Genomic DNA, 25,973 nt, shown 5'->3' with positions numbered 1-25,973 from the left:
TATAGATTGTGAGCATTAGGGAATGCATTGCTCCTAATTACAAAGAATCTAATCAGTATTCTAGTAATGTCCATATGAACCATAAACGCATTTTTAATTGCCTCATAAATAGTGAACTATGAAGTGCATGTTTACGGGTAGCGTGCCACTTCCTACAGTGGCGTTTCCTACGAACCCATCAAGCATGGCGTTTCCTTGGAACCAAAATTCAATAATGGAATTTCCTACGAAAAACTGCTGTCTGTACTTGACTTGTATCTGTCCAGTAATGTAACTGTTACTGTTATTTGTATGGAGCAGATGGATGGACTCTCGTGTAGTAGCACTTAGATAAAGTTACAGAGTCATTTCTTAAAACAATACATCATTTTTCAAATCACTGTTCTGTTACCTTTACGACTAGCAGCAGCCTATATTTTCAGAAATAAACCAGTTGTGATGTTATGAAAATAAAAATAACTAATGAGCCTCTGGCTGGAGAACTCGCTCAAAATACCTCTAATATTTTGTCAGTAATTCTATTGAAAGCAGTGAAAAATCGAGAAAATTTGTATTAAGTTATTACTTGCAAGCAATTGATAATCCAGCTGACAGCTCATTTGCGATTTGTAATGATACTCCTTTTATGCACTTCCAATGTTAACCTGTGATTTTTCCAAGAAAGACAAAGGATTGAGACAATTTTTTCTGTCCAACGAACTTAATGTTGTCAAAACTGACTTGCACCTAAGGGTCCTTAATAAAGGGACGGACTCACCGACTTTTGAGTATGTCTCCGGATATTACTCAGCCGATAGAAGCATAGAGCATCAACATTTTCTGTCCTTTTCCCACAGCTAACCTAAGAGCCATATTTGATATACAATCCCTGGAAGCATCTAGGAGCTGTCTTGAGCAGCTCGAGCTGTTTGTAGTTACATTTTTATGATTTTCTCTTCATCACATTTTCCACCGTGATGATTACCCGAGAGGAGTCTATTCTTGAAGCAGTTTTCGCATCAAAAAGATTAAAATTGCTGCCTTATATCAGATGTTGGTAATTCATGAAAATTTATTTTTTTATTGACTACTAGCCGTCAGGCTCGCTTCGCTTGCCATGTCCGTCTAGTCAGGGGGCACTGCCCCCTGGACCCCCGACTGGATCGTCCAAAAATGAGATCAGCGGGCTCGCTTCAATCGACTGTATTTCTCATTTGAGCATGCTTCATTCCATCAAAAAGTCAAAGTACTGAGAAAACGCAGAAAAGCTGAGAAAACCGTTGGAAAAACGCTGATTTTGGGCGTATCTTTGATGAAATATTAAAGTCACCTCATCACAAAATTTTTAGACCCTAGCTAAACCTCTGTACCAAATTTGAACATTTTCTGTCTATTACTTGATGGAAAGAACTGAGAAAACGTAAAAAAACGCTAATATTGGGCGTATCTATAGCGTTATTTCAAATTCCTTCTAACACAACATTATTACACCCCAGCTGAGCTTCTGTAGTAAATTTGAACATTTTCTGTTCATTTGTTCTCGATAAAGCTGAGAAAGCGCAAAAAACGCTGAAAAACACAGATTTTGGGTGTATCTTTGGAAATTTTTCCAAATCCGTTCTTAGTGCACCTCTAAAGGGCCAACTGAACATACCTACCAAATTTGAACGTTTTTGGTCCGGTAGATTTTTAGTTCTGCGAGAGAGTGAGTGAGTGAGTGCCATTTCGCTTTTATACAGGGTGTTTACGAACTGCCTACCAATACTCTGGGGTCTAGGGCATTGTTACAAGCTAACAAAAATATCTAAATATCATATTTAAATTGTCCGCAAGTATTCAGTTACTCACACAGCGGCCATTTTCCTTTTTTCACTTATTATTTTTTTTCTAAATAATGGTTAAAGTGTGCGTGCATCTTTATCACCTCTGTTGAAAGTGTGGAACCGCTGAGTTGACACTTGTTGCAGCAATGGAAATTTCACCCCCTACATTGAAGCTGCTATAACAATGAAAGGAAAGCTTGTAATTGTAAAATTATACATCATTTCCAAGAGAATTCAATGCTCTACAAATCTACGATAAGCATCAGTTTTTATGATGCATCGTTGGAGAGTTATAAACCCTAAAAGAGCAAAACATTGGATAAAAACCTGTTATTTTAACAATTATACTCCTTCAAGAGTGTAAAGCTTTAATTTGTTCTATGACAGTCGAGTCCTAAAGATACATAGTTTTTTAGTTTTATGCGAGAAACAAAAAAAATTGTACCTTTAAACCACCCCCACCCCCTTAGCACATGGGGTAGGGGTGGGGACTTTGGATAATTATGTTTACCTCCTTACTACCCTTAACAGAACTGTGGGGTTAAAAATTGTCTTCCAAACATTTCCCTATATACCATTTTTTGAGCATTCATTGCCTGGACTATCTATATTTATACAGGGTGTTTACGAACTCCTTACCAATCAATACTCTAGGGCATTGTTCCTGGGCAAAAAACATATCTTAATATCATATTTAAATTGTTTGGAAGTCTTCAGTTACTCACACAGCGGCTATTTTGCTTTTTTCACTTATTTTTTTCTAAATAATGGTTGAACATACGAAATTGAAACTTTGCACGATCATTTATAACTAGACAAAGCTAGAAAAAATTATATTAATTTTTCAAATTCATAAAACAAAATGGCGGTTATTTAAAATTTAGTTTTTCAAATAACTCAGAAACCTTTGGTTTTACAAAAATAAACTTTGCAAGAATAACTTTTTTTACTAAATTTAATTGCCTATCGATTGGTACTAGATTTTTTTAAGATTAACTGAGATATGGCAGCTTTGGTGGTTGGTGACCCACCTTAAGAGGGTTATGTAACGTTATTTTATCGTTTGAAATGACCTAAAATCGCTTACTATTAACATTCAATGCAAATAGAGATTGTTGCATCATTGAGGCCACTCTATCAGCATGCCTTGGTTTGCACTGCAACAAACTTTCAGTGGTCACCTATCACTAAGGCTGCCATATCTCCGTTATTATTGGTCCAATCTTAAAAATTCTGGTACCAATCGATAGGCAATTAAAGCTCCTTAAGCTCAAAATCAGCATCGATTTTTCCCATCGATTTTCAAAAAGTTATAAGAGGAAAAATAGAAAAAATTGGTGGCAAACGTATTTTTTCAAAAATGTCACACCTTCAAGAGCGGATATCTCGAAAACTAAAGGAGATATAAAAAAAGTTGTAGAATGAATATTGTAGGAAATTATGAAAGCTTTAATTTGTTATACGACTGTCAAGCCCTTAGGATACATAGTTTTTTAGTTTTATGTGAGAAACCAAAAAATGGTACTTTGAAACCACCCTCACCCCCTTAGCACATGGGGTAGGGGTGGGGACTTTTGATATGTTTACCTCCTTATTACCCTTAACAGAACTGCTAGGTCAAAAATTGTCTTCCCAACTTTTCCCTCTATAACATTTCCTTGACTGGACTACTAGAAAACCAATTTCAAAGATGCCACTGATATTCTATCAGCTGATCTACTAAAATCAAATTACAATATTCCATATGACTTTTGAGTGATTTTCCCTCTCGTGATTGTTGAGTCTATTATTATTTCTTCTTCTTCTTCTTCTTCTTCTTCTTCTTCTTCTTCTTCTTCTTCTCTTCTTCTTCTTCTTCTTCTTCTTCTTCTTCGCCTCTCCATCCCCGCACACCCAAACTCCTAACATCATCCAGCCATCTTTCCCTGGGTCTCCCTCTGTGTCTCCTATTGTGAGGACATCACAATTTTAGGGATTCGGTCCGCAGTCATCCTTTCCACATGGCCCAACCACCTGATTCTTTGAGCCTTTATGAATCGAACCATAGTCTTTCCTTCCCTCAGGTCTTCCAATTCCTTATCGGAAGTGATTTGCCATTCCAACCCCTGTTGTACTGGGCCATAAATTTTCCGCAGTACTCTTCTTTCGATGACATGGTGTTGGTTTTTATCTTTCTCTGTCATTGTTCATGTCTCCTTTCTCCGGGCCATAGTTCACTACAGGGCGTACTAAGCTGTGGTATAATTTTGTTTACGCCTCTCTGCTAATCAGACGGCTCCTGAATAAGCTTGTATTTGCGTAAAATGCTCTTTTTCCAGCTTGGATCCTTTCACAGATGGTTTCACTCATTTTGTTTTTCTTATAAGTGTTGCCCCGAGATACTTGAATGATGCTACTCCCTCTATTCCATTCCTGTCTATTGAGTCTATAGCATAAAAAGATATAGTCTGAAAAAGGACGAAGGAGTGAGTCAATTTATTTTTCAAATGAATTTGACTTGTTAAAAGGTTGGAATAATACGTGTTCAAAATTTGAAACTGATCAAATTTTTCAAAAGTTATTGTAGAAAATACGAACAACTCACAGACGGACAACGATTTTGGCATTGATTCAAAAGTAAGATCTCGCTAACGCTTGTTCAATGATAATATTTACATTCATGATTACCTTCCTTTTAAGAGAAGAGTTGGAAATCAATTTCATAAATCTGGTATTCAATTATCCATGAATCCATGAATTTCATGATCCACGGACTTCCCAACTCAGTAGGCTCTAAATTTGTCAATAAAGTATTAGCCATAAACGTTTCAAAATTGACAGTATGTTCCAAAAATACTCATGACTTCCAAACCATCTCTCGTAACATATACAAGTATCCGTAACAGATACAAGTTGAGTACAGGTAGCAGTTCTTAGTAGGAAAGTTCACGATTGAAATTAATTGGTTCATAGGAAATGAACCACGCTTGATGGGTTCGTAAGAAACGCCATCGTAGGAATAACTCCAAAATATATTTTCAAAAACAAACCTCGCTTATTAGATGCTCACTATTTTTAGTTATATAAGGTTACAAATAATTATTACCAGATTATTTTGAAAAAAAAAACTCATTAATACATCAGAATTCTACCGATTTGAAATCATCAATTAAAAAATTCACGTTCATATAAAGCAATGGATTTAAAAAAATACTATGGAAGAGTCTTCTATGATACTGTTTATCTCAATACCTTCTGATTACAGAAAGTTGACTATCAATGTTATATCTCTGTTTAAGATTCATCGATCAATTAAAGTCCAATCTTTGATCTCAAGATGATATTATAATGCTTACGATTGGTGCTAAACGACTCAAAGTTCTTATAGCAGGCTGACTTAGCATAATAAAAATGACTGTTGGTCCTTGAATGCATGCGATCACACCAAGGTCGTAATTCCAATTGGCGATTAGCGATTGACGAAAGGTCGTAATTAGCGATTGACAGTCCACTCGACATTAGTACTAGATGAACTATCAAATAATGAAACGCCATAAAATTTGGCCATAGTAGATCGTATTCATAGTAGTTGAATCGATAATTTTTTCTCTTACTGTTTTACTTTCACCAGCATATTGTGCTCCCATTTATGGCTCATTTTTCCATGTTTTTTGAAACTATGAAAAAATCTTATGAGTATTTTGTTTTCAATCAAACTCTCTCATCATATCACCCTTATATTATACTCTTGAAGTTATTAGGTTTTGAACAGCATGAAGATGTCATGTAAAACTTTTTTTATATAGGCCTAGGGTAATAAGATTTCGCTGCATTGTAAGTTTTAGGAGTTACACGGTCAAATATTTTGTTGAAGATATTTGAGGAACTCATATCGACGATTTTATTCCTTATTAGACCGGTATCAGACTGTCAAATATTTGATAAAAGATTATCTATTTAACAATCGAAAATATATTATTACCATCTTGATCTATTACCTGTTACCTAATAGAATAGAATAGAATAGCATTTATTTGTAAACGGGCCATGCCCTATATACAAAGAGTTGAGTGCATAGTATTCAATAATACAATAAATTAATTTACTAGTTGATTTTTGATGGGCCCTAAATCATTTGGTCAGATGGGGACCTAAGACATGTTCTCTGGACAAATAAGCATTTCCTAATATTATTGACCATACTCCATCAGTCCTAAAGTGAATCTATTATTTCAATTAGCCTACAATTATCATGAAGTCAATATTGTAACTTCAAATTATTGTGGGCTATAGAGCCCACTTATTCAATTATTAACTCAATTTTTAATTGTAATTGTAATTCATAATTTTGGGATACAAAGCCAGGATTTTACAGTCAATTTATAATTGTGATTGCTATTTTATAACTGTGGTATAACATTTTATTCAAATTCATCTTACTTCATCAGCGTAGCTTTGCTGCCTGTTCCGTTCTTTATAATAGCCTTTTTCAAATTAACAATCTCTTTATATTAATTAATTCATGCTATATTTTCTTCCTTGGTCAAAACATCTCCCTTGCCTGCTGGTATGTAATGGAAATCTGCCACAGGGATTCTACCAGATTGATTTATTATTTTATTTATTAGGTTAGCACAAACATTACAATGATCGCAAAAGAAATACAGGCTATTGCCCAAAACTTCTTCAAGTTCCTAATTTATTTTCAAATTGTCCAAATGTTATATACATAGGTTAGGTTCATTTAAATTTCTACCCCAAATCACTATCTGAAAATATAGATTAGAATGAGCTTATGTCAATATGTTATTCCTATCTAACTCGAATTTTTCGAATTATCCCATTTGATCAAACAATTTTTATTTTTTGTACCAGGAGATGTCTCCAAACGTTATCGATATTTTCGATGGCGCGAGTGTGTTCATCACCGGCGCTACGGGTTTCGTGGGAATGGCACTGGTAGAAAAACTTCTCAGGTGTGTGCCTAATATAAAATACATCTATGTACTTATCAGGCCGAAAAAGGGTGTGGAAGTAGCTGATCGTCTTAAAAAAGTTCTCGAAGACAGGGTGAGTTGTTAGAATTACATTTAAACATTTTATTTATTTATCAATTTATCTATTCATCATACAGGTACAAATTATATGGAATGATCAAGAGGAGCTCAAAACATTTTTCAATTCAATGCATCAAATTGAATTTTATTCAATTCAACACAAAATAAAACAAAAACAATTCAATTAAAATTCAAATTTCTAATTGAAAATACAAAAAAAATCTGGTGTGGTGCACTCACACAACTTTCCTTGCCGTTATGAAAATTGATCCCCTGACGCTAGTGTTCCCGCGCATCTCAAGTCTACTATTTAAAGATCTGAGCCAGCAGTTGATAGAGCTTATCAATAACTATTCTAGGTATGAATTTGATCAAAATCGTTGGAGCCGTTTTCGATAAAATCGCGAAAAACCCCTGTTTTTGACTACATTTTCGCAATTTTAGCCGCCTTCTTGAATCGCATTTGATCGAAATTGTTCGTGTTGGATCCTTATATTGTAAGGACCTTAAGTTCCAAATTTCAAGTCATTCTGTTAATTGGGAGATGAGATATCGTGTACACACACACACACACACACACAACACACACACACACACACACACACACACACACACACACACACACACACACACACACAAGAGAAAAGAAAAAAAGGAGCTGAAAAGAAAGAAAGGAGGAAAAATACCTAGTCAACTATGGTTTCCGGTATAATAGGCTGGTAGAGGATATGAAAGTAAGGAATGAAGGGTGAAGGGGAGTGAGAAAGGGAAGACAGGAAAAAGAGAAAGAAAAAGGATAAGAGAAAAATTTTAAGCGAGTTCACTTATAACAAATTGCATTACATTCAATAGTCTGAGCACAAATCTTGAGCCTCACACGTCGATATGGAAGAAAAAGTTACTGTAGATCCAGTTTTATATTATATATCAAGTTTAGATTTTCTACTAATCTTTGAGTCTGTGAGAAATTGGCCCGGAATAAGGTTTATTACTTTAGATCAACTGTTTCCTTAAACATTCAATATTGGTGTGATATTTTTTGTACTTTGAGTAGGTCCAAGTTTTTCCAGGGTTTTTAGGAACAGATGAACTTTAAAGTGTAAACATCAAAGTGTATACAGGTTTAGTAATGGTGGTGCTATATTAGAGGGTTTCATTCCACAAGTTTTTCATTGAGTTTTCAATGCATTTTTCTACATTTCTCAAGTGTCTCAATTAGTGATGTAAAATTCCCGGGAATTTAAGATCGAGGGAATATTCCCAGGGAATTTAAGGGAAATATTCCCAAAATTCATAAATTCCCGGGAATTTATGGGAACTTGAGGAAATTTATGATTTCTTTCATAAAAAATGACCAAAAAAGACGTTTTTTGTTACACATGGTCTCAATCACCTGTTATACAAACGATTTATGTAAGAAATATAAGGATGAATAACTTATAAATTGTAGTAAGTTCAAAGAAAACAGTAATTTGAAGCTCATAGACTGAAAGGAGAAATGAGCACTCAATAAATCATTCAATTGCACCACTATTATTATGCTACTTTCATGTCTTACAAGTTGAATAAAATTTTTTTACTTACTTATAAATGCCTGTGAATCAGGTAAACAAAGTCAACAAAGTATTGAGTTTAATTTAACTTTCATTGTATGATTTTATTCAATTTCTCCACACAAAAATAATTGTCCTCCTAAATAAAGATTAGAGTAGAATATTAATCCAAAAATTAGAAATAATAAAATACAGCAAAATAGGCTAAACTAAAACAAGGAGCATACTCCAGTTTAATTCAATATAAAAAAGAAAATAATTCCACAGCTCACAACCTTTCAAGAGTCATTGAGGTCACTTAACTTGTAATGAGATACCAGTCCAGGCAACGAATGCTCAAAAAGATATAGAGAGAAAAGTTTGGAACCCAATTTTTGACCTCGCAGTCCTTTTAAGGATAGTGAGGGGGTAAGCATATAAAAAGTCCTCACTCTTACCACACTCAACACTAAAACTGCTATAAAAATTGATGGAAAGCATAAAATGATGAAATAATACATTAAATTGAAGAGAATTGAATGCTCTACAACTCACTGTCTTTTAAATATTCCTGTAGTCCAGTCAATAAAAGATTAGAGGGAAAATTTTGGAACACAAAATTGTGTTTGACCCCGTAGCTCTTCTTTTAAGGATAGTAAGGGAGTAATCATATTAAAAGTCCTCACTTCTACCCCCTGTGTAAAAAAATTACATTGTTTCGATGCATTCTTGTTGAGTAATGAGCCCTGAAAGTGCAAACAATTGGAAGAATAACTGTCTTTTCAAAGATTTTACACTTTTAAAAGTGAATATCTCAAAAACTAAAGAAGATATCACAAAACTCATGATTAGCTCCGATTTTTTCAATGAATCGTTAAAAATGCCAAAAAGATGAAAAAATCGGAGCCGGAAGGGTTTTTCTTCAAAATGTGATACCTTAGAGAGCTCATAACTAGAAAACTATGAGAGATATGGAAAAATGTTGGAAATGAAACTTGTAGGATAATTTTTGAGCTTTAATATTATGATTGTGTTCGACAAAAATTTCCGAAAGGCGCATATTGTTCGAGATATATGCAAAAAAAACATGATATGACACTTTCAAACCACCCCACCACCTTAGCACAGGGGGTAGGAGTGAGGACTTTTGATATGTTTACCCCCTTACTAACCTTAAAAGATCTACGGGGTCAAAAATTGTGTTCCAAAATTTTCCCTCTATAATCTTTCATTGACTGGACTGTACGAATATTTAAAAGACAGTGAGTGAGTGAGCAAAAAACAGGCTCAAAGAATGATGATTTATTGATTATATCAATGTAAAATGTTACTGAGCTTGATCAATATCAAATAGAATGATGATTTATTGATTATATTAATGTAAAATATGAGTGGAATTGATAAATTTCAATCATTTTCAGAACAATTTTATAAATTCCCTCAAGTTCCCATAAATTCCCAAAATTTCTTGGCCTCGGAAATATTCCTGGAAATATTGCCAAATCATAAGTTTTTTCCCACTGGGAATATTCCCGATCCACATCACTAGTCTCAATTCATACTAAGAGGGTTAGATGTTTGTTAGGTTCTTCACATTATTCCTGTTTTAAATTTCAAAGAACTATCTTATTAGACTGGAATACAATAATTCTCGTAATATCTTAAATAAGTCTTTAATTGAGAAATAACTGAGTATTTATTAATTCTGATAAAAATACAAATTTTGTAACCCTGCACTACATAAGTCAAAGAAAACTGGTGAACTGGAATCGAGTCTGAAAGTCTCTTTTGACTTTTTGGCGTAAAGAAGCGAGCTCAAATGAAAAATTCAGGCGAGCCAGCTGATCCTATTTCTGGATTATCTAGCCGGAGGTCTAAGGGGGCGGAGCCCCTGGCTAGACGGATAAGGCGGGCGAAACGAGACTGCCGGCTAGTACCTCATATTTTGATTAGACAGACAAATATTTCATTTGAAGACTGTCGAATTGATATATTCGATCATCTATCAAGAGCTGCTACATATCTTATTGTTACCAACCATATGTGTAGGTGTAATGGGGCCCTAAAACTTGCAATAATAAATCGTCTTAAATGTAATAATAACTTGATGATTCCGATTCTGTATTGGCGTCATTCACTGCAAAAAAATTATCTCTATTCCCTCTCTCTTTACAGATAGAAAGTACAGCAATAAGCTTGGATAAAGTCGCGCTAGCGCAAAGAGAAGTTAGTTTTCTATTGTATTTATCCATTTGAATTATTTTAAATCATGTTTCTTGCAGTCATATGGACGGTTTTTGATATTGAATATTTATATTGCAGGTTTTCAATAAAGTGAGAGAGTCACTTGGAAATGATCCATTTCGCAAAGTGATTGCCGTTGCCGGAGATGTAGGTGAAGATAACTTAGGGCTGAAGATGGAAGATAGGATAGAGATGAAGCACAAAGTCAATTTCATTTTCCATTCGGCCGCCACTCTCGATTTTGAAGCTTCGTTGAAAACTACTGTTGAAATAAACCTGCTTGGTACTAAACGGGTTGCCGAATTGAGCAAGGAAATGCCCAACCTCAAGGTTAGTATAGTTAAAGCATAACATTGGTATAAGATTAGTTAAATCATTATAATATGATTAATGTTTTTCCTCCCCATTGCAAGCTACTCAAATTAGTTTTATCTCTCTCTTGTAATAATAATACATTATTTTAAATAACATTTTATGCAAAAACAAAACATATTCATTGAAGTCTCAACAGCTATTGATACTCTAAAAATACAGGAGAATGTCTGTAAATGCATGTAATTGAATGCCAAGAAAATACAGGAAAACCTGGCAGAGGCTCAAGTATGATGGGCAGGAATGCTACAGCATATACGGCATCAATAATAATTGAAATTAAGTTTACAGTTGCCTAATAATATCGAAAAATAGATAAAATGGATTAAGAAAAAATTTGTTACTTGTAAATAATGTCAAGTTATTATCTATAAATCAATCTAAAGGAAAGGAAAAACCACTGTGAAAAATTGTTTGATATTATATGACAGATGAACCATTAGATCATACTATTGATTATGGGAACTGGGATATCATTTCCAATTTAGCATTGAATAGAGTTATATTCTATTCTATTCAATTCAGTGACGTTTTCCTAATTGTTTATTCCATTCTCATCTTTAATTTAATGTCTTCAATTGATATTCTAGAAATCCACCTCTACAGTATTACAATTGGCTGGACAGATTTTACAAACTTGCTGATTTTCAAGGTGTTTTTTTCTGTTATTTGTAGGCTTTTGTTCCTGGATAACATGGATAACATTTTATTCTATGTTATAATAATTTATTTTATTCCTAATTCCTTCCGTTCTATTATAACATAACTGAAGTGAAATGTGGTGTATCATATAATTTATATCATTTACTATTTTTCACACCATTCAATCCTATCTGAAGAATTATTACTTTGAATTATCAAGAGTTACTGCTTGTATAGGGATGAATATAGATTAGATGCATCTGCATAATAATCTTTGCTGATTTTAAATATTTTTTAATATGATATTTGTTGGAATTTCTAGGCGTTTGTCCACGTATCAAGTGCCTATGTCAATTCCAATTTGAAGTCAGCAGATGAAGTAATATATCCAGCACCTGCTAAGGTAGAAGATGTGATTTCCTTAGTACAGAGAGATACTGAATCATCTTTGAATGATCTAGCGCCAAAGTAAGTTTCTTTTCAAAAGTTTCATGATTTTTAATTTTCTTCACTGTGTTATTGTTTTACTGAAAAGTCAATAATGGTTTCAATCATCAATATTCATCAACAATCTTACATTATAAATCACAATCAATATAAAATCAAGATCGTACATTGAATTAAATCTATTTTAATAATCATACAAACATCAAGAAGTCTCGTAAATTCAAATTTGCATAATAAAGTAATTGATGTGAGTCGGTTTTGTCAAAAATGTTCAAATCAAAGGTCAGAAAATTTCTGATACTGTCGAAGATTTTCAATAACAACCTCATTATCTACATTTTTGATCATTAGTGAATATTCCACCTAAGATTTCACAATAGTTGGAAGTGTCAGCAATCACTGGCACAATTATACAAACCCGACATTTAATTCATGCATTAAGAACTTCGCGAGCACTATCGCTTACTTTTCATATAAGTAAGTAGGTAACTATGATCCATACTCATGTAATCTTATCATTTCAATCAATAAAACATTAACTAATCTGAGGGCATATCCTTTGATCAATAAATAGTTAATATTTTTCAGAGCCTGTGTTGAGTAAAGTATAATAAAATCAATTATAGGATTTTTTTCAGTAACATATACATACATAATTATACAGCATAATTTATATAATCTTTTCATAGATATTATAGTGAAATATGGACAGTGCATAAATCTCAAATGGATATAAAGGATTTTCTTCTGGCTTAATTTTGTTTATTCTTAATTTTTTTTTCATTTATATTTCAGAATGATGAGTGACGTTGGTCATCCGAATACGTACACGTTCACTAAGGCTCTTGCAGAGCATGTTGTTGCTGGCATTCCAAACTCAGTCATTATTCGACCAAGTATGAGTAAGTATTTAGCAATTCCATGCCATTGCTGATTTCATATGAATTAGGTTTATGATCAAAATTCTTGAGATACTTCTTCTATCTTACTATCTTGTGTGTAACATATTTATTTTAACACACTGTTTATCACCGACATGCAGTCATGTTGATGTAATAAACAATTTGTTTAAATGACAAAATAGTGTGTTGAAATATATTCCAGTTCGAAATGGATCAAGAAACCACTATCTTTACGTATTTTTATGTGTATTTCTCCCTTACCTACTTTCAAAATGTTCAGTTTCTTTATTTGACGTAGCCTACATGTTTTGTGTTAGAATATAATTAGTTATTGGGGTTGAGCACTCAGTGAAATAGACAGTCAATCAGAACACATTACACAAAAATCATACAACACCAAAACACCACACAATATAAGCAAAGCAGAGTCAATAAGTTCATTTATTGTAAGCAGTGGAAACAATCTCATTTCAACTAAATTCGGTAAAGAAACAGTTCTGGGTTAACCCTCTGAATCTCCCAATCATTTCATTGTTTTTTATTTATAAATAGATTTACTTCTTCTGATCATCTATACATAGGCTAGTTGAACACAAACAGATACTGAAGCTATCCATCCATCGGTAATATCTGAAATAGATGTCAATGTTTCAACTTCACAAAATGCAATCGAATTTGAAGCTCTAAACATATAATTCTGCATTTATTTATTGGATAAAACAAAAACAATTCAATAGTCATAAGAAACAGGCTATTGCCAAAAACTTCATCCATTTCCTAATTATGTATCAAATCGTCCAAATATTATGTAGGTTATATCGATTTCAATTTCTACATCAAATCATCAATCTGAAACTATACACATCAGAATAAATATGTCTTTAGAATCTAGTACTTTCATTCTTTTTCAAACAGTATGTTCCAAATACACTGGAGACTTGAGTGAATATTGACAACAGGAAGAATAGCTATATTCAATATTTGCAGAAGTTTTCATGGTATTTGATAGCTATTTGAAATGTTGATTACTAAATTATCATGTATCGAGAGTAATAAACAAATTGCAATCAGTTTCATTGCTGTCTGGTGTTTGTGTAATATAATAATCTCGTCTTTATTCAGTTGTAGGAGCGTGGAAAGAACCTATTCCCGGCTGGACTAACAGTAAGAACGGTCCTCAAGGGTTTATCATGGGAGCTGCTAAAGGTGTAGTAAGAAGACTGCCCGTTGATAAGAATCTGATCTATGATTATATCCCAGTCGATGTGGTGGTGAACCATATGATTCTGGCAGCCTGGCATGTCGTCAAAAACAAGTGAGTTTATTCGTATGAGATAAATAAAAGATGAGTTTATTCGTATAAAATAAATATTGAGTTTATAAAAGTGAGTTTATTCGTATGAAATAAATAAGAGATGAGTTTCATTTCTCTCAGAAAGCACTGCATTTAAAAAAAAAACAATATTGAACAGAAGAATAGTATCTTTGTGACAAATCAGGTAGGCCTACTCTCTAGGAGAACCAATGTGGGAGTTGTATGTAAAAATGAAAATATTAATGATTAGAAAAATAGCAGATTAGATACTCAAAAATCAAGATAATAAATTAGATAATATTTTTTAAAATGTATGAATTCAGGGCTGCTTTCTTGTATTTATAAAATAGAATTATAGTACCCTTTAAAAGTAAATAAAATATTAAAAAACAAGAATACAAATTGTAACGTAACTACTAGTTTTGGTGATCACACCATCGTCAGGTTATAAAAATAAATGTTTACTAATAGTAAATGGTAATAGATAATAGATCACACCTTCGTCAGGTTATGAAAATAAATGTTTACTAGTAGTAAATACTATTTACTGTTACTATTAGTAAACATTTATTTTCATTAACTGACGATGGTGTGATCACCGAAACTAGTAGTTACGTTACAATTTGTATTCTTGTTTTTTAATATTTTATTTTTTTCAAAGGGTACTATAATTCTATTTTATAGATAATATTTATTTATTTGAGAATAATTTTTACATAAACACATAGTATATAAACTATACAAATTCGCTGTGAACATTCAGTAGTAATAGCTCATTCAAATTCACTGTAATTCATGACAAAATATTCAACACTATAATAATTAATAGTAATAGATTCAACAATTGCTTCACTATAAGATATATTTCCAAGATGCTCACTATCCTTTGAAATTGAATAATGGCCAAGGCAATAATATAAATACACCAAATAAAATTATTATTTGGCTGATAGTACGTTGATTTCATTAAAATATTTAAGGGTACAAACACACTGAAATAGGAGCGGAGGGTGGCATTGAGAAGTGTCGTGAACAATATAATGTAAAGTAATGAGCTAAAACACACTGGAAGCGTCTACTCGTAGAGCGGAGCGTGGCGTCAAACTTTGGAGCAAGCTGGTTTGTTTTTTGGAGCGAGTGCCCTACTAATGTACATACTAGTGGTTCATAATACTAGTCTTGTACATAATAATGCTTTTGTTCTACATTTTCCCACCATCTAGTACAATAGTATTTTTAATGTTTGCCCGAATTCCCCCGTAATGTGTATTATTTGATTATTCAAAAGAGGACATTCATATATTGCACTTTGAAATCAAAAGTAAGGCTATTCCATTCCATTCATATTTCTATGAAATATGGTTACCTTAGTATTATTACAAGTCTTTCTTCAGCAGATATTGGATTCCTCCAATTAGTAACTTGTTTTTCCAAATCAGGCTTCACTCTAGTCAAAAAATAATCAAAGGTTGAAGTTGACATTCGCATTTACTCAAAAAATCGGGACTCATGCTTTCTTAACACATTAAACAGATGGTGTTATTCTCCAAATTGTCAACGATCCAAGTTAATTTCATTAACCCACTCTGTCCTAGCAGGCTTAGCTAATAGCCAATATCTATAATAATTTGAATTCAAAAAGGGTACTGAGATTTTTTTTCTTTCTATTTTTAATAGCCAATACTTTAAATAATTATTCTCACAAAGTAATGTCCGTGCAAACTTTGACACCGCCATTTTCTTGGCCCTTGACGCTCAGACGCTTCCTGTGTGTATTAAGAACGCTCGGACCACGCCACGCTCTGCTTTCAGTGTGTTTGTACCCTAACACTAACATTGAATATCAAATAACAATGAATTGAACATCACAATGAACATTGGACATCAAATTCAATGCCAACGTTGAAAATTCACGTATTCTCATTGATAACAGCAATTCTCATTGATAACAGTCATTTGTAACGATTCCTTCTCATTATTTCTTCGCATATAAAAGTGAAATGTACGTGTACTTGACGCATGATTTGTGGATTTAAGTGAAATTTTTAATATTTTTTGTGATTGTGAAGGAAGATTTTTGTTTGGATTTGTATTTTGAAATTGAATCGGCCTGAGGAGAAAGGGAACATGTCAAAATTTTTCATTTTTTAAGGTTGAAATGAGTTGTTTACTGTGGGATACATCGATTGGAGCTGAAAGGGAACATGTCAGCATTCTCTTTATACTAGAAACAGGTATAGTATTTTTGCTGAACTGGAGTGAAAGGGAACTAGTCATGACAGACATGTTTCCTTTCAACGCCAAACATTCGAAAATCAACTGTCAGTTGTGATTTTTATGCTATTGTTAGGTTACCTTTAATTCATGCGTTCTTTTAAGGTTAGATTGCTTTCGGTTGAGGTGTTTATTGTAAAAGTTGAAGAGTGATAATTTATAATATCATCATGAGTAAAAGGAAGTTAACAAAAAACTCAATTTTAAGGGGTGAATCTTATATAAGTGCTTATACTGGATTAAAATTGTTGTCTTAAAAGAGTTTGCACCCTAATGACGAAAAACAATCTTGAAATGATCAATACTTTTATCTGTATTCAGTTTTTTTCTCTCCCCTGAAAAATTCTGATTTTTGACATGTTCCCTTTCTCTTCAGACCGATTCAATTAATTAATCTAATAAATTCAAAATTATTGTAGTACATAAATTTTTCCGACTCAAAATAGTGTGTGAATTAAGTTATCATTTACATAACCTCTAGACTATGTGTATTCCAAATTAAGGTTTAAAGCAGTTTTGGGCGAATACCTTTTGTTTTTACCTGCATTGTATCTATTGTCTATGAATAAATGAATTAATATAAAAAACAGCAATTGTTTTGTAATACTTTCACAGCAAAAATTTCTTTAAGTTCAATAATTCTATACTAATAAACGTAATTCTTGCTTATAAATAAGCAAGATACAATAGTTATTCATACATACAAATTCCAAAATTTTACATTCAGATATTATTCAAGTTTCCTTCTATACAATGATTTCCTTCAACAAGAGACTTACAAGTATAAATGTACATATTTTTTATTTTTTCGCTGTTCAGGTTCGATAATAATACCAGTACTTGACTAGAACGATCAACAATGCTCACAATTTATTACATCAGATGATGGTTCCTGAAATCCCTATATATTTTACAATTAATTAATTAAAAAATGCCACCAAACTGTAATTCAAAATTTGAAAATATTGAATTATTTAGAAATTTAGATACCACAATACAAAACCAAACTCACTCCTGTAAACACAGCTGACGGTATTAATATGTCAGTAGAAGTTACTGTTAGTGGTTACTAACACTTGAAAGAGTAAAATTAAATAGTTTAGATGCTTTAGATTTTCAATATGCCTATTTATTCCATTTTTGTATGATTTATTATCATTTAAAATAAATATTAAGCTGTATCCATAAACATAAGCTAAGCTGCACCAAATCTATTCAGTATTCGATAGCTACGTTTTTGCTCTTGGCTTTTTTCATGAAGTAATTCAACTATACGTAATTCAATGAAATGTCTATAATATTTTGTTGTATTTTACTTTTTTCTATTCTATTCTGACCGGATATCTATTTCCCCCCTATATATTATGGTGTGATCTTTTCTATCTTATTCAGATATTTTGTGACGTGAAATGTGATTTTGGAATTAAATATTTAATATATTTCTTTTCCAGGCCAAGATCTACTGACGTTTTCCATGTAACAACCAGCACATATAAACCATTTAAATGGGCAAATGTAGAAAATGAGGTGACTCAGCTTCTTCACAAGTATCCATTGAAAAGTGCCGTTTGGTATCCAACACTCAAGCTACTTCCGTCTCTCTTCCTGTTCAGGGTCTCGGCTTTTATATTCCACATGATCCCAGCTTACATATTGGATACTGTCACAAGGATAGGCGGTGGAAGACCTATGTGAGTTTGATTTCCTATTGTTCTACCGATAGTTCGTTTTTAAATTTGTTTTCTTAGTTTTCTTTGTTGAGAAAGCAGTAAAGCCTTGCTTTCTCAGGTTAAGTTGGACTGATTGTCGCAAAATTTGCAATCCATATAGAATTGTTGACAGATCTCTCATTGGTTATTGGTTCCGTTAGATATACCATTCTAAGGAGGTTAAAAATAATGGGATTTTCGTGCAACTTAACATAGGATCGAGTTCAATTTCCAGTATTGCCTGTATTTTTGATCTCCAGATCCTGTATTTCAATTTCTCTTCTAGAGAATTCCTGAATGCATAAATGCTTTTAGAATCTATCGGAATCAACAATTTTTATTAGATCACAATAAATTAGGCTCAACTCACACTTACGCGACTCAGGTCGAGAAGAGACTCAACTCTAGTCGAGAGCATGGTGTTTCCAAATGGTGACACTCAGACCAGTCGATTCTAGTCTCCGCGACTGTCACCATTTGAAAACACATGCTCTCGACTAGAGTCGAGTCTCTTCTCGACCTGAGTCGCGTAAGTGTGAGTTGAGCCTGAATCTGCTTTTTCAATTTTTCCCCAATTGGTATAAAATGTTGTTTGATCTGATTAGTATCTGGATTACTCTTCAGGCAATCTCATTCTATTTAGTCCTATTATTCCTTTTCTGTTGTAAATTTGAGACAAGATGCAGGATGTATCTTAATTTTTTATTAATCGTAATTTAAAGATTACCTTGAAAAAAAAACAAATGATTCCTGCTCATACAAGTTGCGCCAGAGAAACTTACTTATTTGAAAGGTCAATAAAAACAAAAGTACTCCAGATATTTTTTTATATGATTATACAATATCTCAATTTTTTTCCATGCAGTCTTGAAAATGAGATCAGACCAATGGCGACCCCCATTGCGCATTCACTGATGAGGTCGATTTTTGAAATTTCGTTGCAGTATATCAATCGGTATGTCTGCAATGGCGTCGCGAATGTTGTTCTTGAGGCTATGGTCCGTGGTCGATCGACATAAACAAAAGATTTCAAATAACCCCATAAAAAATATCATTGACGAATCACATGTGGAAATGAGCCTTGTCACTAAAAAAATGACCGCGTCTTCAGGCAGGTTGTCAATCAGCATATCACATGCATTTTGACGGGCAACAAAATCGCATTCAGTCAATTCTTGAACAACAGCCAATTTATAGGGATGAAGTTGAAGGTCGTCATGGAAAATTCGTCGAACAGTAGAGTCAGAAATTGCCATAGCAGCTGCGTGTTTGCGAGCCGAACGCCGGGGAGAACGCACACTGGCTGCCTCACTCTTTCGATATTTTCTGGAGTTCTGATGGTTCGTTGAAGACCATTTCTGGGTTTGGCGACACTTCCACACTCCTGAAATGACTTCACCCACGACAGAATCGAATTATGGCCAGGAACGAGTCTGTGGGGAAGAATTTCAAATTAAGCGCGGGAGGTGATCGACTATTAGAAAAGAAGCTCTCAACTGCGAAGGCCCGCTGCTCTTTAGACCACAGCATGATGGCTAATTTACTTGAGGGAGGATAAATTTGAAAACTTCCCCCTCCAGATGCCCCCCTCCTGCCCCTCTACACGACCAGCTCAACATACCTTATTTTTTCAAATAAGTAAGTTTCTCTGACGCACCTTGTGTTTCTCTGACCGCTAATCTGTGTTCTTGGGTGAAAACTGCATGTGAATTGGTGCAGTAGGCGTGACTTAATAGGCTACTCGGTCACTCGGCTACGCTCAGTATCGGCTTCTCCGCGACTGCACTACCACGTTGCTCGGCAACTCGGCATGAGACTTGAGTATCGAGTATTTTCAAGGTTAGGATTTGAAGTGGAGTAGCGTGAACGTAAACAATGAAACTTTTAATTAATATTTTTTTGGGATAGTAGTAATTTTTTTTAAATTATACAATTATTGTCAACTTGGAAATCACGAAAAAGCTTGATAGAAAAAAGACGAAAATTACAATTACGGCTACTAGCAACTACAGTAGTGGCAATGAGCATGAAAAGAGACTCAAATCGTAAGCTCCGAGTGACTGGAGTATCCATGACTTAGATCATATGATCAGATTGTCGTGTTAGAGTGAGTGAAGGCTACAATATCCTAGTTGATATAGAGTCTATAATGAATGAAGTTGATCAACCTAAAATTTAATTTATTGGTTCCATCACTAGTATTGGAAGCTGAGTTATTTCGTATTTTTGTATTTATATGTATGTATGAAAGAAATTTTAATTTGTAATAATTAAAAACCTGTTTTTTCGTAGCTTGGTTAGATTGCACACGAACGTGAACAAATCACTTGGAAGATTGGCACCTTTCATTTTCAACGAATGGCTGTTTGATAACAAGCAATCGCTGGCTCTTCACAAGTCTATCCCAACCGCAAAAGAGAGAGAAATGTTTGGAGTGGATGTTGGATCGCTGGAATGGAGTGCTTTTTTCAACGACTTGGCTCAAGGAGTTCGAGAATTTCTTAACAATGAATCTCCCAAAACGCTTGCTAGTGCACGTAAAAAGGACAAAGTGTAAGTAACTACAATCAGACTCGTTTGTTCCATTCTGAAACCTCCGTAATTTATTATTCAATAGGCTATGTTAATAATATCATTAATGATATTAATGAAAATTGAAATGATGACAAACTAAGACAGACCTTTTCAAGAATATAATCTCTATTCTTTAGCAGAAATAACAGATTCATTCTAAATCCATACAACACCATAGATGAAACATCAGTCAACTACAAATATCTTCAATACAGACAACAGATTTCTGGACATACATTAGCCTATAATGTAGCAATTAATAAATAATATAATATTAATATATGTCTAAAAAACTTTGTTATCTCAAGGCATTATTATTTGATTTGTTGACAGTGATATAATGATGACATGATACTAATACAAACTTGTCACTATTCATCACTTAAATATAACTTCATTCATTACAGTAGAATTAAAAGTCTTTCTACAAAATCATTCGTCACTCAGCAGAAAAATTGTTGATGTTCAATATCTAAATCATAGTCACAACAGGTTCATGAGTTAATCACAACAAAAGTTTTAACTGTAATTTTATGATACAATAAATATAATCAACAAATATCGTCAATTACCGATCTCTTTTATCATCGAAATATCACTAGGATCACCAATATAATGAATATCATAATTCAAGTAAAAATCTGAAATATCTTGAACTAAACAAATTGATTAATGGATCCAAGAAAGCATAACTTAGATCCAGCAATATAATCTGAATATCAACTCCTATTTTTCTATAATCTCACTTGTATTGTTACCATTTTATTTTCAATGGTGATCTTTTGTGATTTTTCCAACCATTTATTTATATACAATTTTAAATGACGTATTTTTTACTCAAACATTTGTTTCCATCTCCTCATTTCTTGTTCCCATTGCAACGTCCTCAGCCTCAACCAATCAAATGCATCTTTATTTTATTAAGACTTGTTTCCTTTTTCAGGCTGTACGTGCTGAACGTTGTTCTTCAGGTATTCGTTGTGAGTGGAATTTGGTATGCATTTTCATGCGTTTTTGGACAATCCATGGCTCTCAGCTCCTTCATCCTCCCTATTATTGTATTCATATCCTCTTTCCTGTAGAAAGTGATATTGGTGCAATCAGTGCAATTCAACATGCACAGTAAAACTATTTACAAGATACATGACACCTTATTCTGTTATACAGTATATATATTACTATAGTGTACACTCTAATGTTAATAGTATCACAGTATGCTACATTAAATGTAGAAAATACAAATAATTTTATTCATGTTGTGTTCTGCAAGTTATAGTTTTAAATTCAAATTCATCTTGTTACATACTCTTAAAATAATGTTGAGCTATAGTATAAGCTCATTAAAGCTAATTCGATTTAATAGGATCTCGGTAATTGGTATTAATACAATTTATGGTATTTCTTTTTCATTTCGTTTGTGGTCCCACAATAAAAATAGAATCATATCTACAAAAAATATTTGTAAAAACATGATCATTCGATGTTGGGATAACTTTTTTTAATCCTTTATTAATTTGATGAACTATTTAAAAATAATTCTTATAATAATATTTTTGGATTCGATCAACATATATAAGAAAATAATGCGTGAAACGATTTTCTATCAATTGATGAGTTATCATTTGCTCTAGAATAATTTGACACTGCTACCTGGTACAAAATTTAGTAATTTAATAATACAATTTTTCTCTTTTAATATAGCAAATTAGTACAAATCCAAATTCTTATTATGAATGTAATGCTTAACTACTAATTTATGAAGTGATAAATTTACACCCAGTTAATACAATTATCATTATTTCTCATTCTTCACAGCTAATTTTTCATATTTACTGTCCCACTTATTCAAATTGTTTCTTCATTATTTCGAGTATCAGTAATAAATTTATTCTTGTAATGCGACAATGTTAAGCTATTTTTGAAATTATTTTAAAATTATGTATGTGAGAATAAATCATTTATACTCGATTCTGTTATGATAATACAGTATTATTTACGATAAGTTAGGATATCTTAGTTTGGATACTGTAGTGTAGATTTGCAGTATTCAGTGTCCATTTATAACTAACATTCTCTACTGTATCCAAGACTAACATAAAATGAACAAAGGCCTACACTAATAGTTAGTAATGAGCTTAATATTCATTCCGAAATTATGGTTTTGCTTTTAGTGAGTTATTCAGCAACTTCCAATACTATTAGAACCAAAACTCTACTAGAAGGAAACATTGTTCTGATGAAATAACGGTACTAGCCTAGTATAGAACGGACGCATCAGGGTATTTAAGAAGATATACTTACTCTATTCCTTATAAAACTTATGGATTTGATTATGTGATGATATTCTGTTTAACTTGGAACAACAATTTTTGCATTTCAAATATAATATACATTCTAAAATTAACGTTCTTCACTCATCAAGGTTATGTATGGTTTTGTTTATGTTTTTTCTCATATCATCACTAAACTGATTGGACAATCATGTGGTTACCTAGAACAAAATTATAAAAATTTGGGAAAATTCAAATTATAACAGCAGAAGAGATCATTCTTCTCGCTCTTTATGAAGAAAAATGAATTGTATTTTATCTTTATCAAGAAAGTTTGTTTAGAACCGTTATTTAAGTTATTTCAAAATGAATTGTGTTGGTTGTAGAGTAAAATATTAAAGAGCACGAGGTTTAAAGATGAGGAAGTTTTAGATTTTATAATAAAACACAATAATTTTAAAACTGTGACAGTGTGTAAAAGGTGTGGTGAACAATGTAATTTGTCAAGAAAAACTCTTATTCCGTTGTGGCAGAAGAGTCAAAACCCCTGACAGCAACAAAGCGAAGCCTTGTAGTTTACATGCTTCAGCCAGGGTGGGATCCTTTTTTGATAAAGCAAAATTATCCATCGACATATGCTTCTATCTAATTTCTATTATTCTTTTCCGAAACCGCCTAGGAAAAACTTTCTCCTCACTAGAGAACTCGGTATTTCCCCAACAACTGCTGTTCATTGGTACTCGTTTTGTAGAGAGGTATTCATATTCTCTAGTGAGAAACTTTCTGAAAAGTTGGGCGAGCCAGGAAAAGTTGTAGAAATTTATGAGGCCAAGTTTGGGAAATCGAAATATAACCGTGGGCGATATTTTAAGGGTAAATGGGTTTTCGTGGGGGGGGGGTTGAACTCAATTGTGGATTTGAGTGAAATTATCAATATTTTTTGCAATTGCGAAAGAAGATTTTTGTTTGGATTTGTATTTGGAAATTGATCAATCTTATAAATTCGAAATTGTAGTAGATACATTTTTGTGGACTCAAAATTGTGTGCGAATTAAGTTATCATTTAAGTTACGTAAGTAACATAACCTTCAGACTGTGTATTCCAAATTAAGGCTTGAAGCAGTCTTGGGCAAATGCCTGTTGTTTTTACCTGAATAAAACATTGTATTAAACCTTGAAATAAACCTTTTTACCTTTGTATTTGCATATGAATAAATAAATAAACGTGGCTCCAATAAATCTTTTTGTGTCTGTTGAAGCTAGGGATTGTGAAACTTTTCAAGTTGATTCAAGAGTGGATCTTGCCTGGTTCAACGATAATTAGCGATTGTTGGAGAGCGTATCAATCCCTCAATAAAGACCTTTATGATCACCTCACAGTCAACCACTCGTTGAATTTTGTTGATCCAAACAGCCAGGCTCACACTAACACCATTGAAAGGGCCCGGCGGGAGGTGCGAGGGACCATACCCAGATTTGGCGTAAAAAGGCCCACTTCCCCGGATACCTGGCTGAATTCCAATTTAAGAGGAGGTACGATTGTGAGGAGCGCCTCCATTACTTTTTTAAGGCGGCGGCGGAGTTGTATGTCCCCACTCACTAATAGGTCAAGCTTTAGTGAGGTTAGGTTAGGATGAGTTTGATGAGATTAGCTATTCCTTTTGCATTGAATTTTTGAGTGTTAAACACTTAATTGACAGTTGTCACAGAAGATTTTTTTAACAAAAAAGTAAAAAAATACCTGATGTGTCCGATCTGAATAATTACCGAAATAACTTATTCTGATCATATTAAAACATTTGTTCTATAACAAGTTTTAAAACGATATTTTTTTCAAACTTGAACTAAATATTGAATTTGATTTAATACATATTTAATTTGAACTACATAACTATAAGGAAGATCAGTTTCATAAGAATCTGTATAACTTCAGAATTCTCTTCTCAAGAAGAAAATCAGATGATTCATACTTCTCTTGAAAAACTTTGTTTTAGCTTGTAATGTTTGTTTCAGGAGGAGAACTTGTTATAGAACAAACGCTTTCAATCATCAATACAAAGTAGAGAAACGATTGAATAATTATTGTACTGTAGAATCTTTACCATTAAACAATAATTATTCAAATTCAATTGAAGTGTCAAGATTTGAATAATCACATGTTAAGTACTTTTTATCGGCTGTCATTAGTCATGCTTTTGAAATAATTTTCCGTCTAAAAATTCTTTATAGGATATAATATGGGTGTTAGAGGTGGTTGTATGATAACCAAATGCATGTTTTGTAAGCTTGAAATTTTGTATCTACTTCTGTGCCTAACTGCCTATTGTTGCTACATCAACTCAATTCAAAATTTTTCTATTGACAATTATTTATTCCAGTAAGCATACAGAAAAAAATATATTTTGAGACTAATTTGAAGTAGCTGTAAAGAATATGTCTTTCAGCACATCTTTGATTGCCAGTATCTTCTAGTATTATTAAAATCTTTGTTATGACAATTAATTTTCCATTTTCGAAATACTTTTTGTGATTGAATACATTTTCAAGTCCAATAAAATATTTTTACAATAAATTTGTTTTACTCTGCCTGATAAGCCTGTAATTTTTAGTGTCGAATTAGTGTAAGTGTTGTTTAATTTTCAAAGGGTTAGTTGGGCCAGCTACATATTGAGACGCATCACGACTTGACATGAGTCTGCCAGACAAGTTAATATCATATGATCGTATTACAATGTTCACATTGAGACAAAGCTAGCATGTGTGGACATTATAATACGATCATGTGATATTAACTCATCTAGGAGACTCGCGTCACTTCTTGATTTACGACGAGCTCTACAGTAAGATTTAACTG

At 32.9% G+C, this 25,973-nt stretch overlaps 1 protein-coding gene across 2 annotated transcripts in view; it reads left to right on the top strand.

The window, feature by feature from the left end:
- Nucleotides 1–25,691, top strand: part of LOC111052191 (putative fatty acyl-CoA reductase CG8306) — a 45,144-nt gene extending 19,453 nt beyond the window's left edge. Inside the window, exons 2-9 of one of the 2 annotated variants that reach the window (XM_022338825.2) lie at nt 6,657–6,851; nt 10,693–10,944; nt 11,951–12,096; nt 12,871–12,977; nt 14,100–14,292; nt 18,018–18,257; nt 20,568–20,828; nt 21,793–25,691. In XM_022338825.2, coding sequence (XP_022194517.1) covers nt 6,660–6,851; nt 10,693–10,944; nt 11,951–12,096; nt 12,871–12,977; nt 14,100–14,292; nt 18,018–18,257; nt 20,568–20,828; nt 21,793–21,931 — 1,530 coding nt within the window. In that variant the 5' untranslated portion in view covers nt 6,657–6,659 and the 3' untranslated portion in view covers nt 21,932–25,691. The remainder of the gene's footprint in view (nt 1–6,656; nt 6,852–10,692; nt 10,945–11,950; nt 12,097–12,870; nt 12,978–14,099; nt 14,293–18,017; nt 18,258–20,567; nt 20,829–21,792) is intronic. The other variant, XM_022338826.2, reaches the window with a different exon arrangement.
- The last annotated feature ends 282 nt before the right edge of the window (nt 25,692–25,973 follow it).

Source organism: Nilaparvata lugens, chromosome X (genome assembly GCF_014356525.2).
Source record: "Nilaparvata lugens isolate BPH chromosome X, ASM1435652v1, whole genome shotgun sequence".
In the NCBI taxonomy this organism is placed as follows: Eukaryota; Metazoa; Arthropoda; class Insecta; order Hemiptera; family Delphacidae; genus Nilaparvata; species Nilaparvata lugens.
Note: the sequence above shows the minus strand (reverse complement) of the source record. Positions and strands in the feature narration are given on the sequence as shown.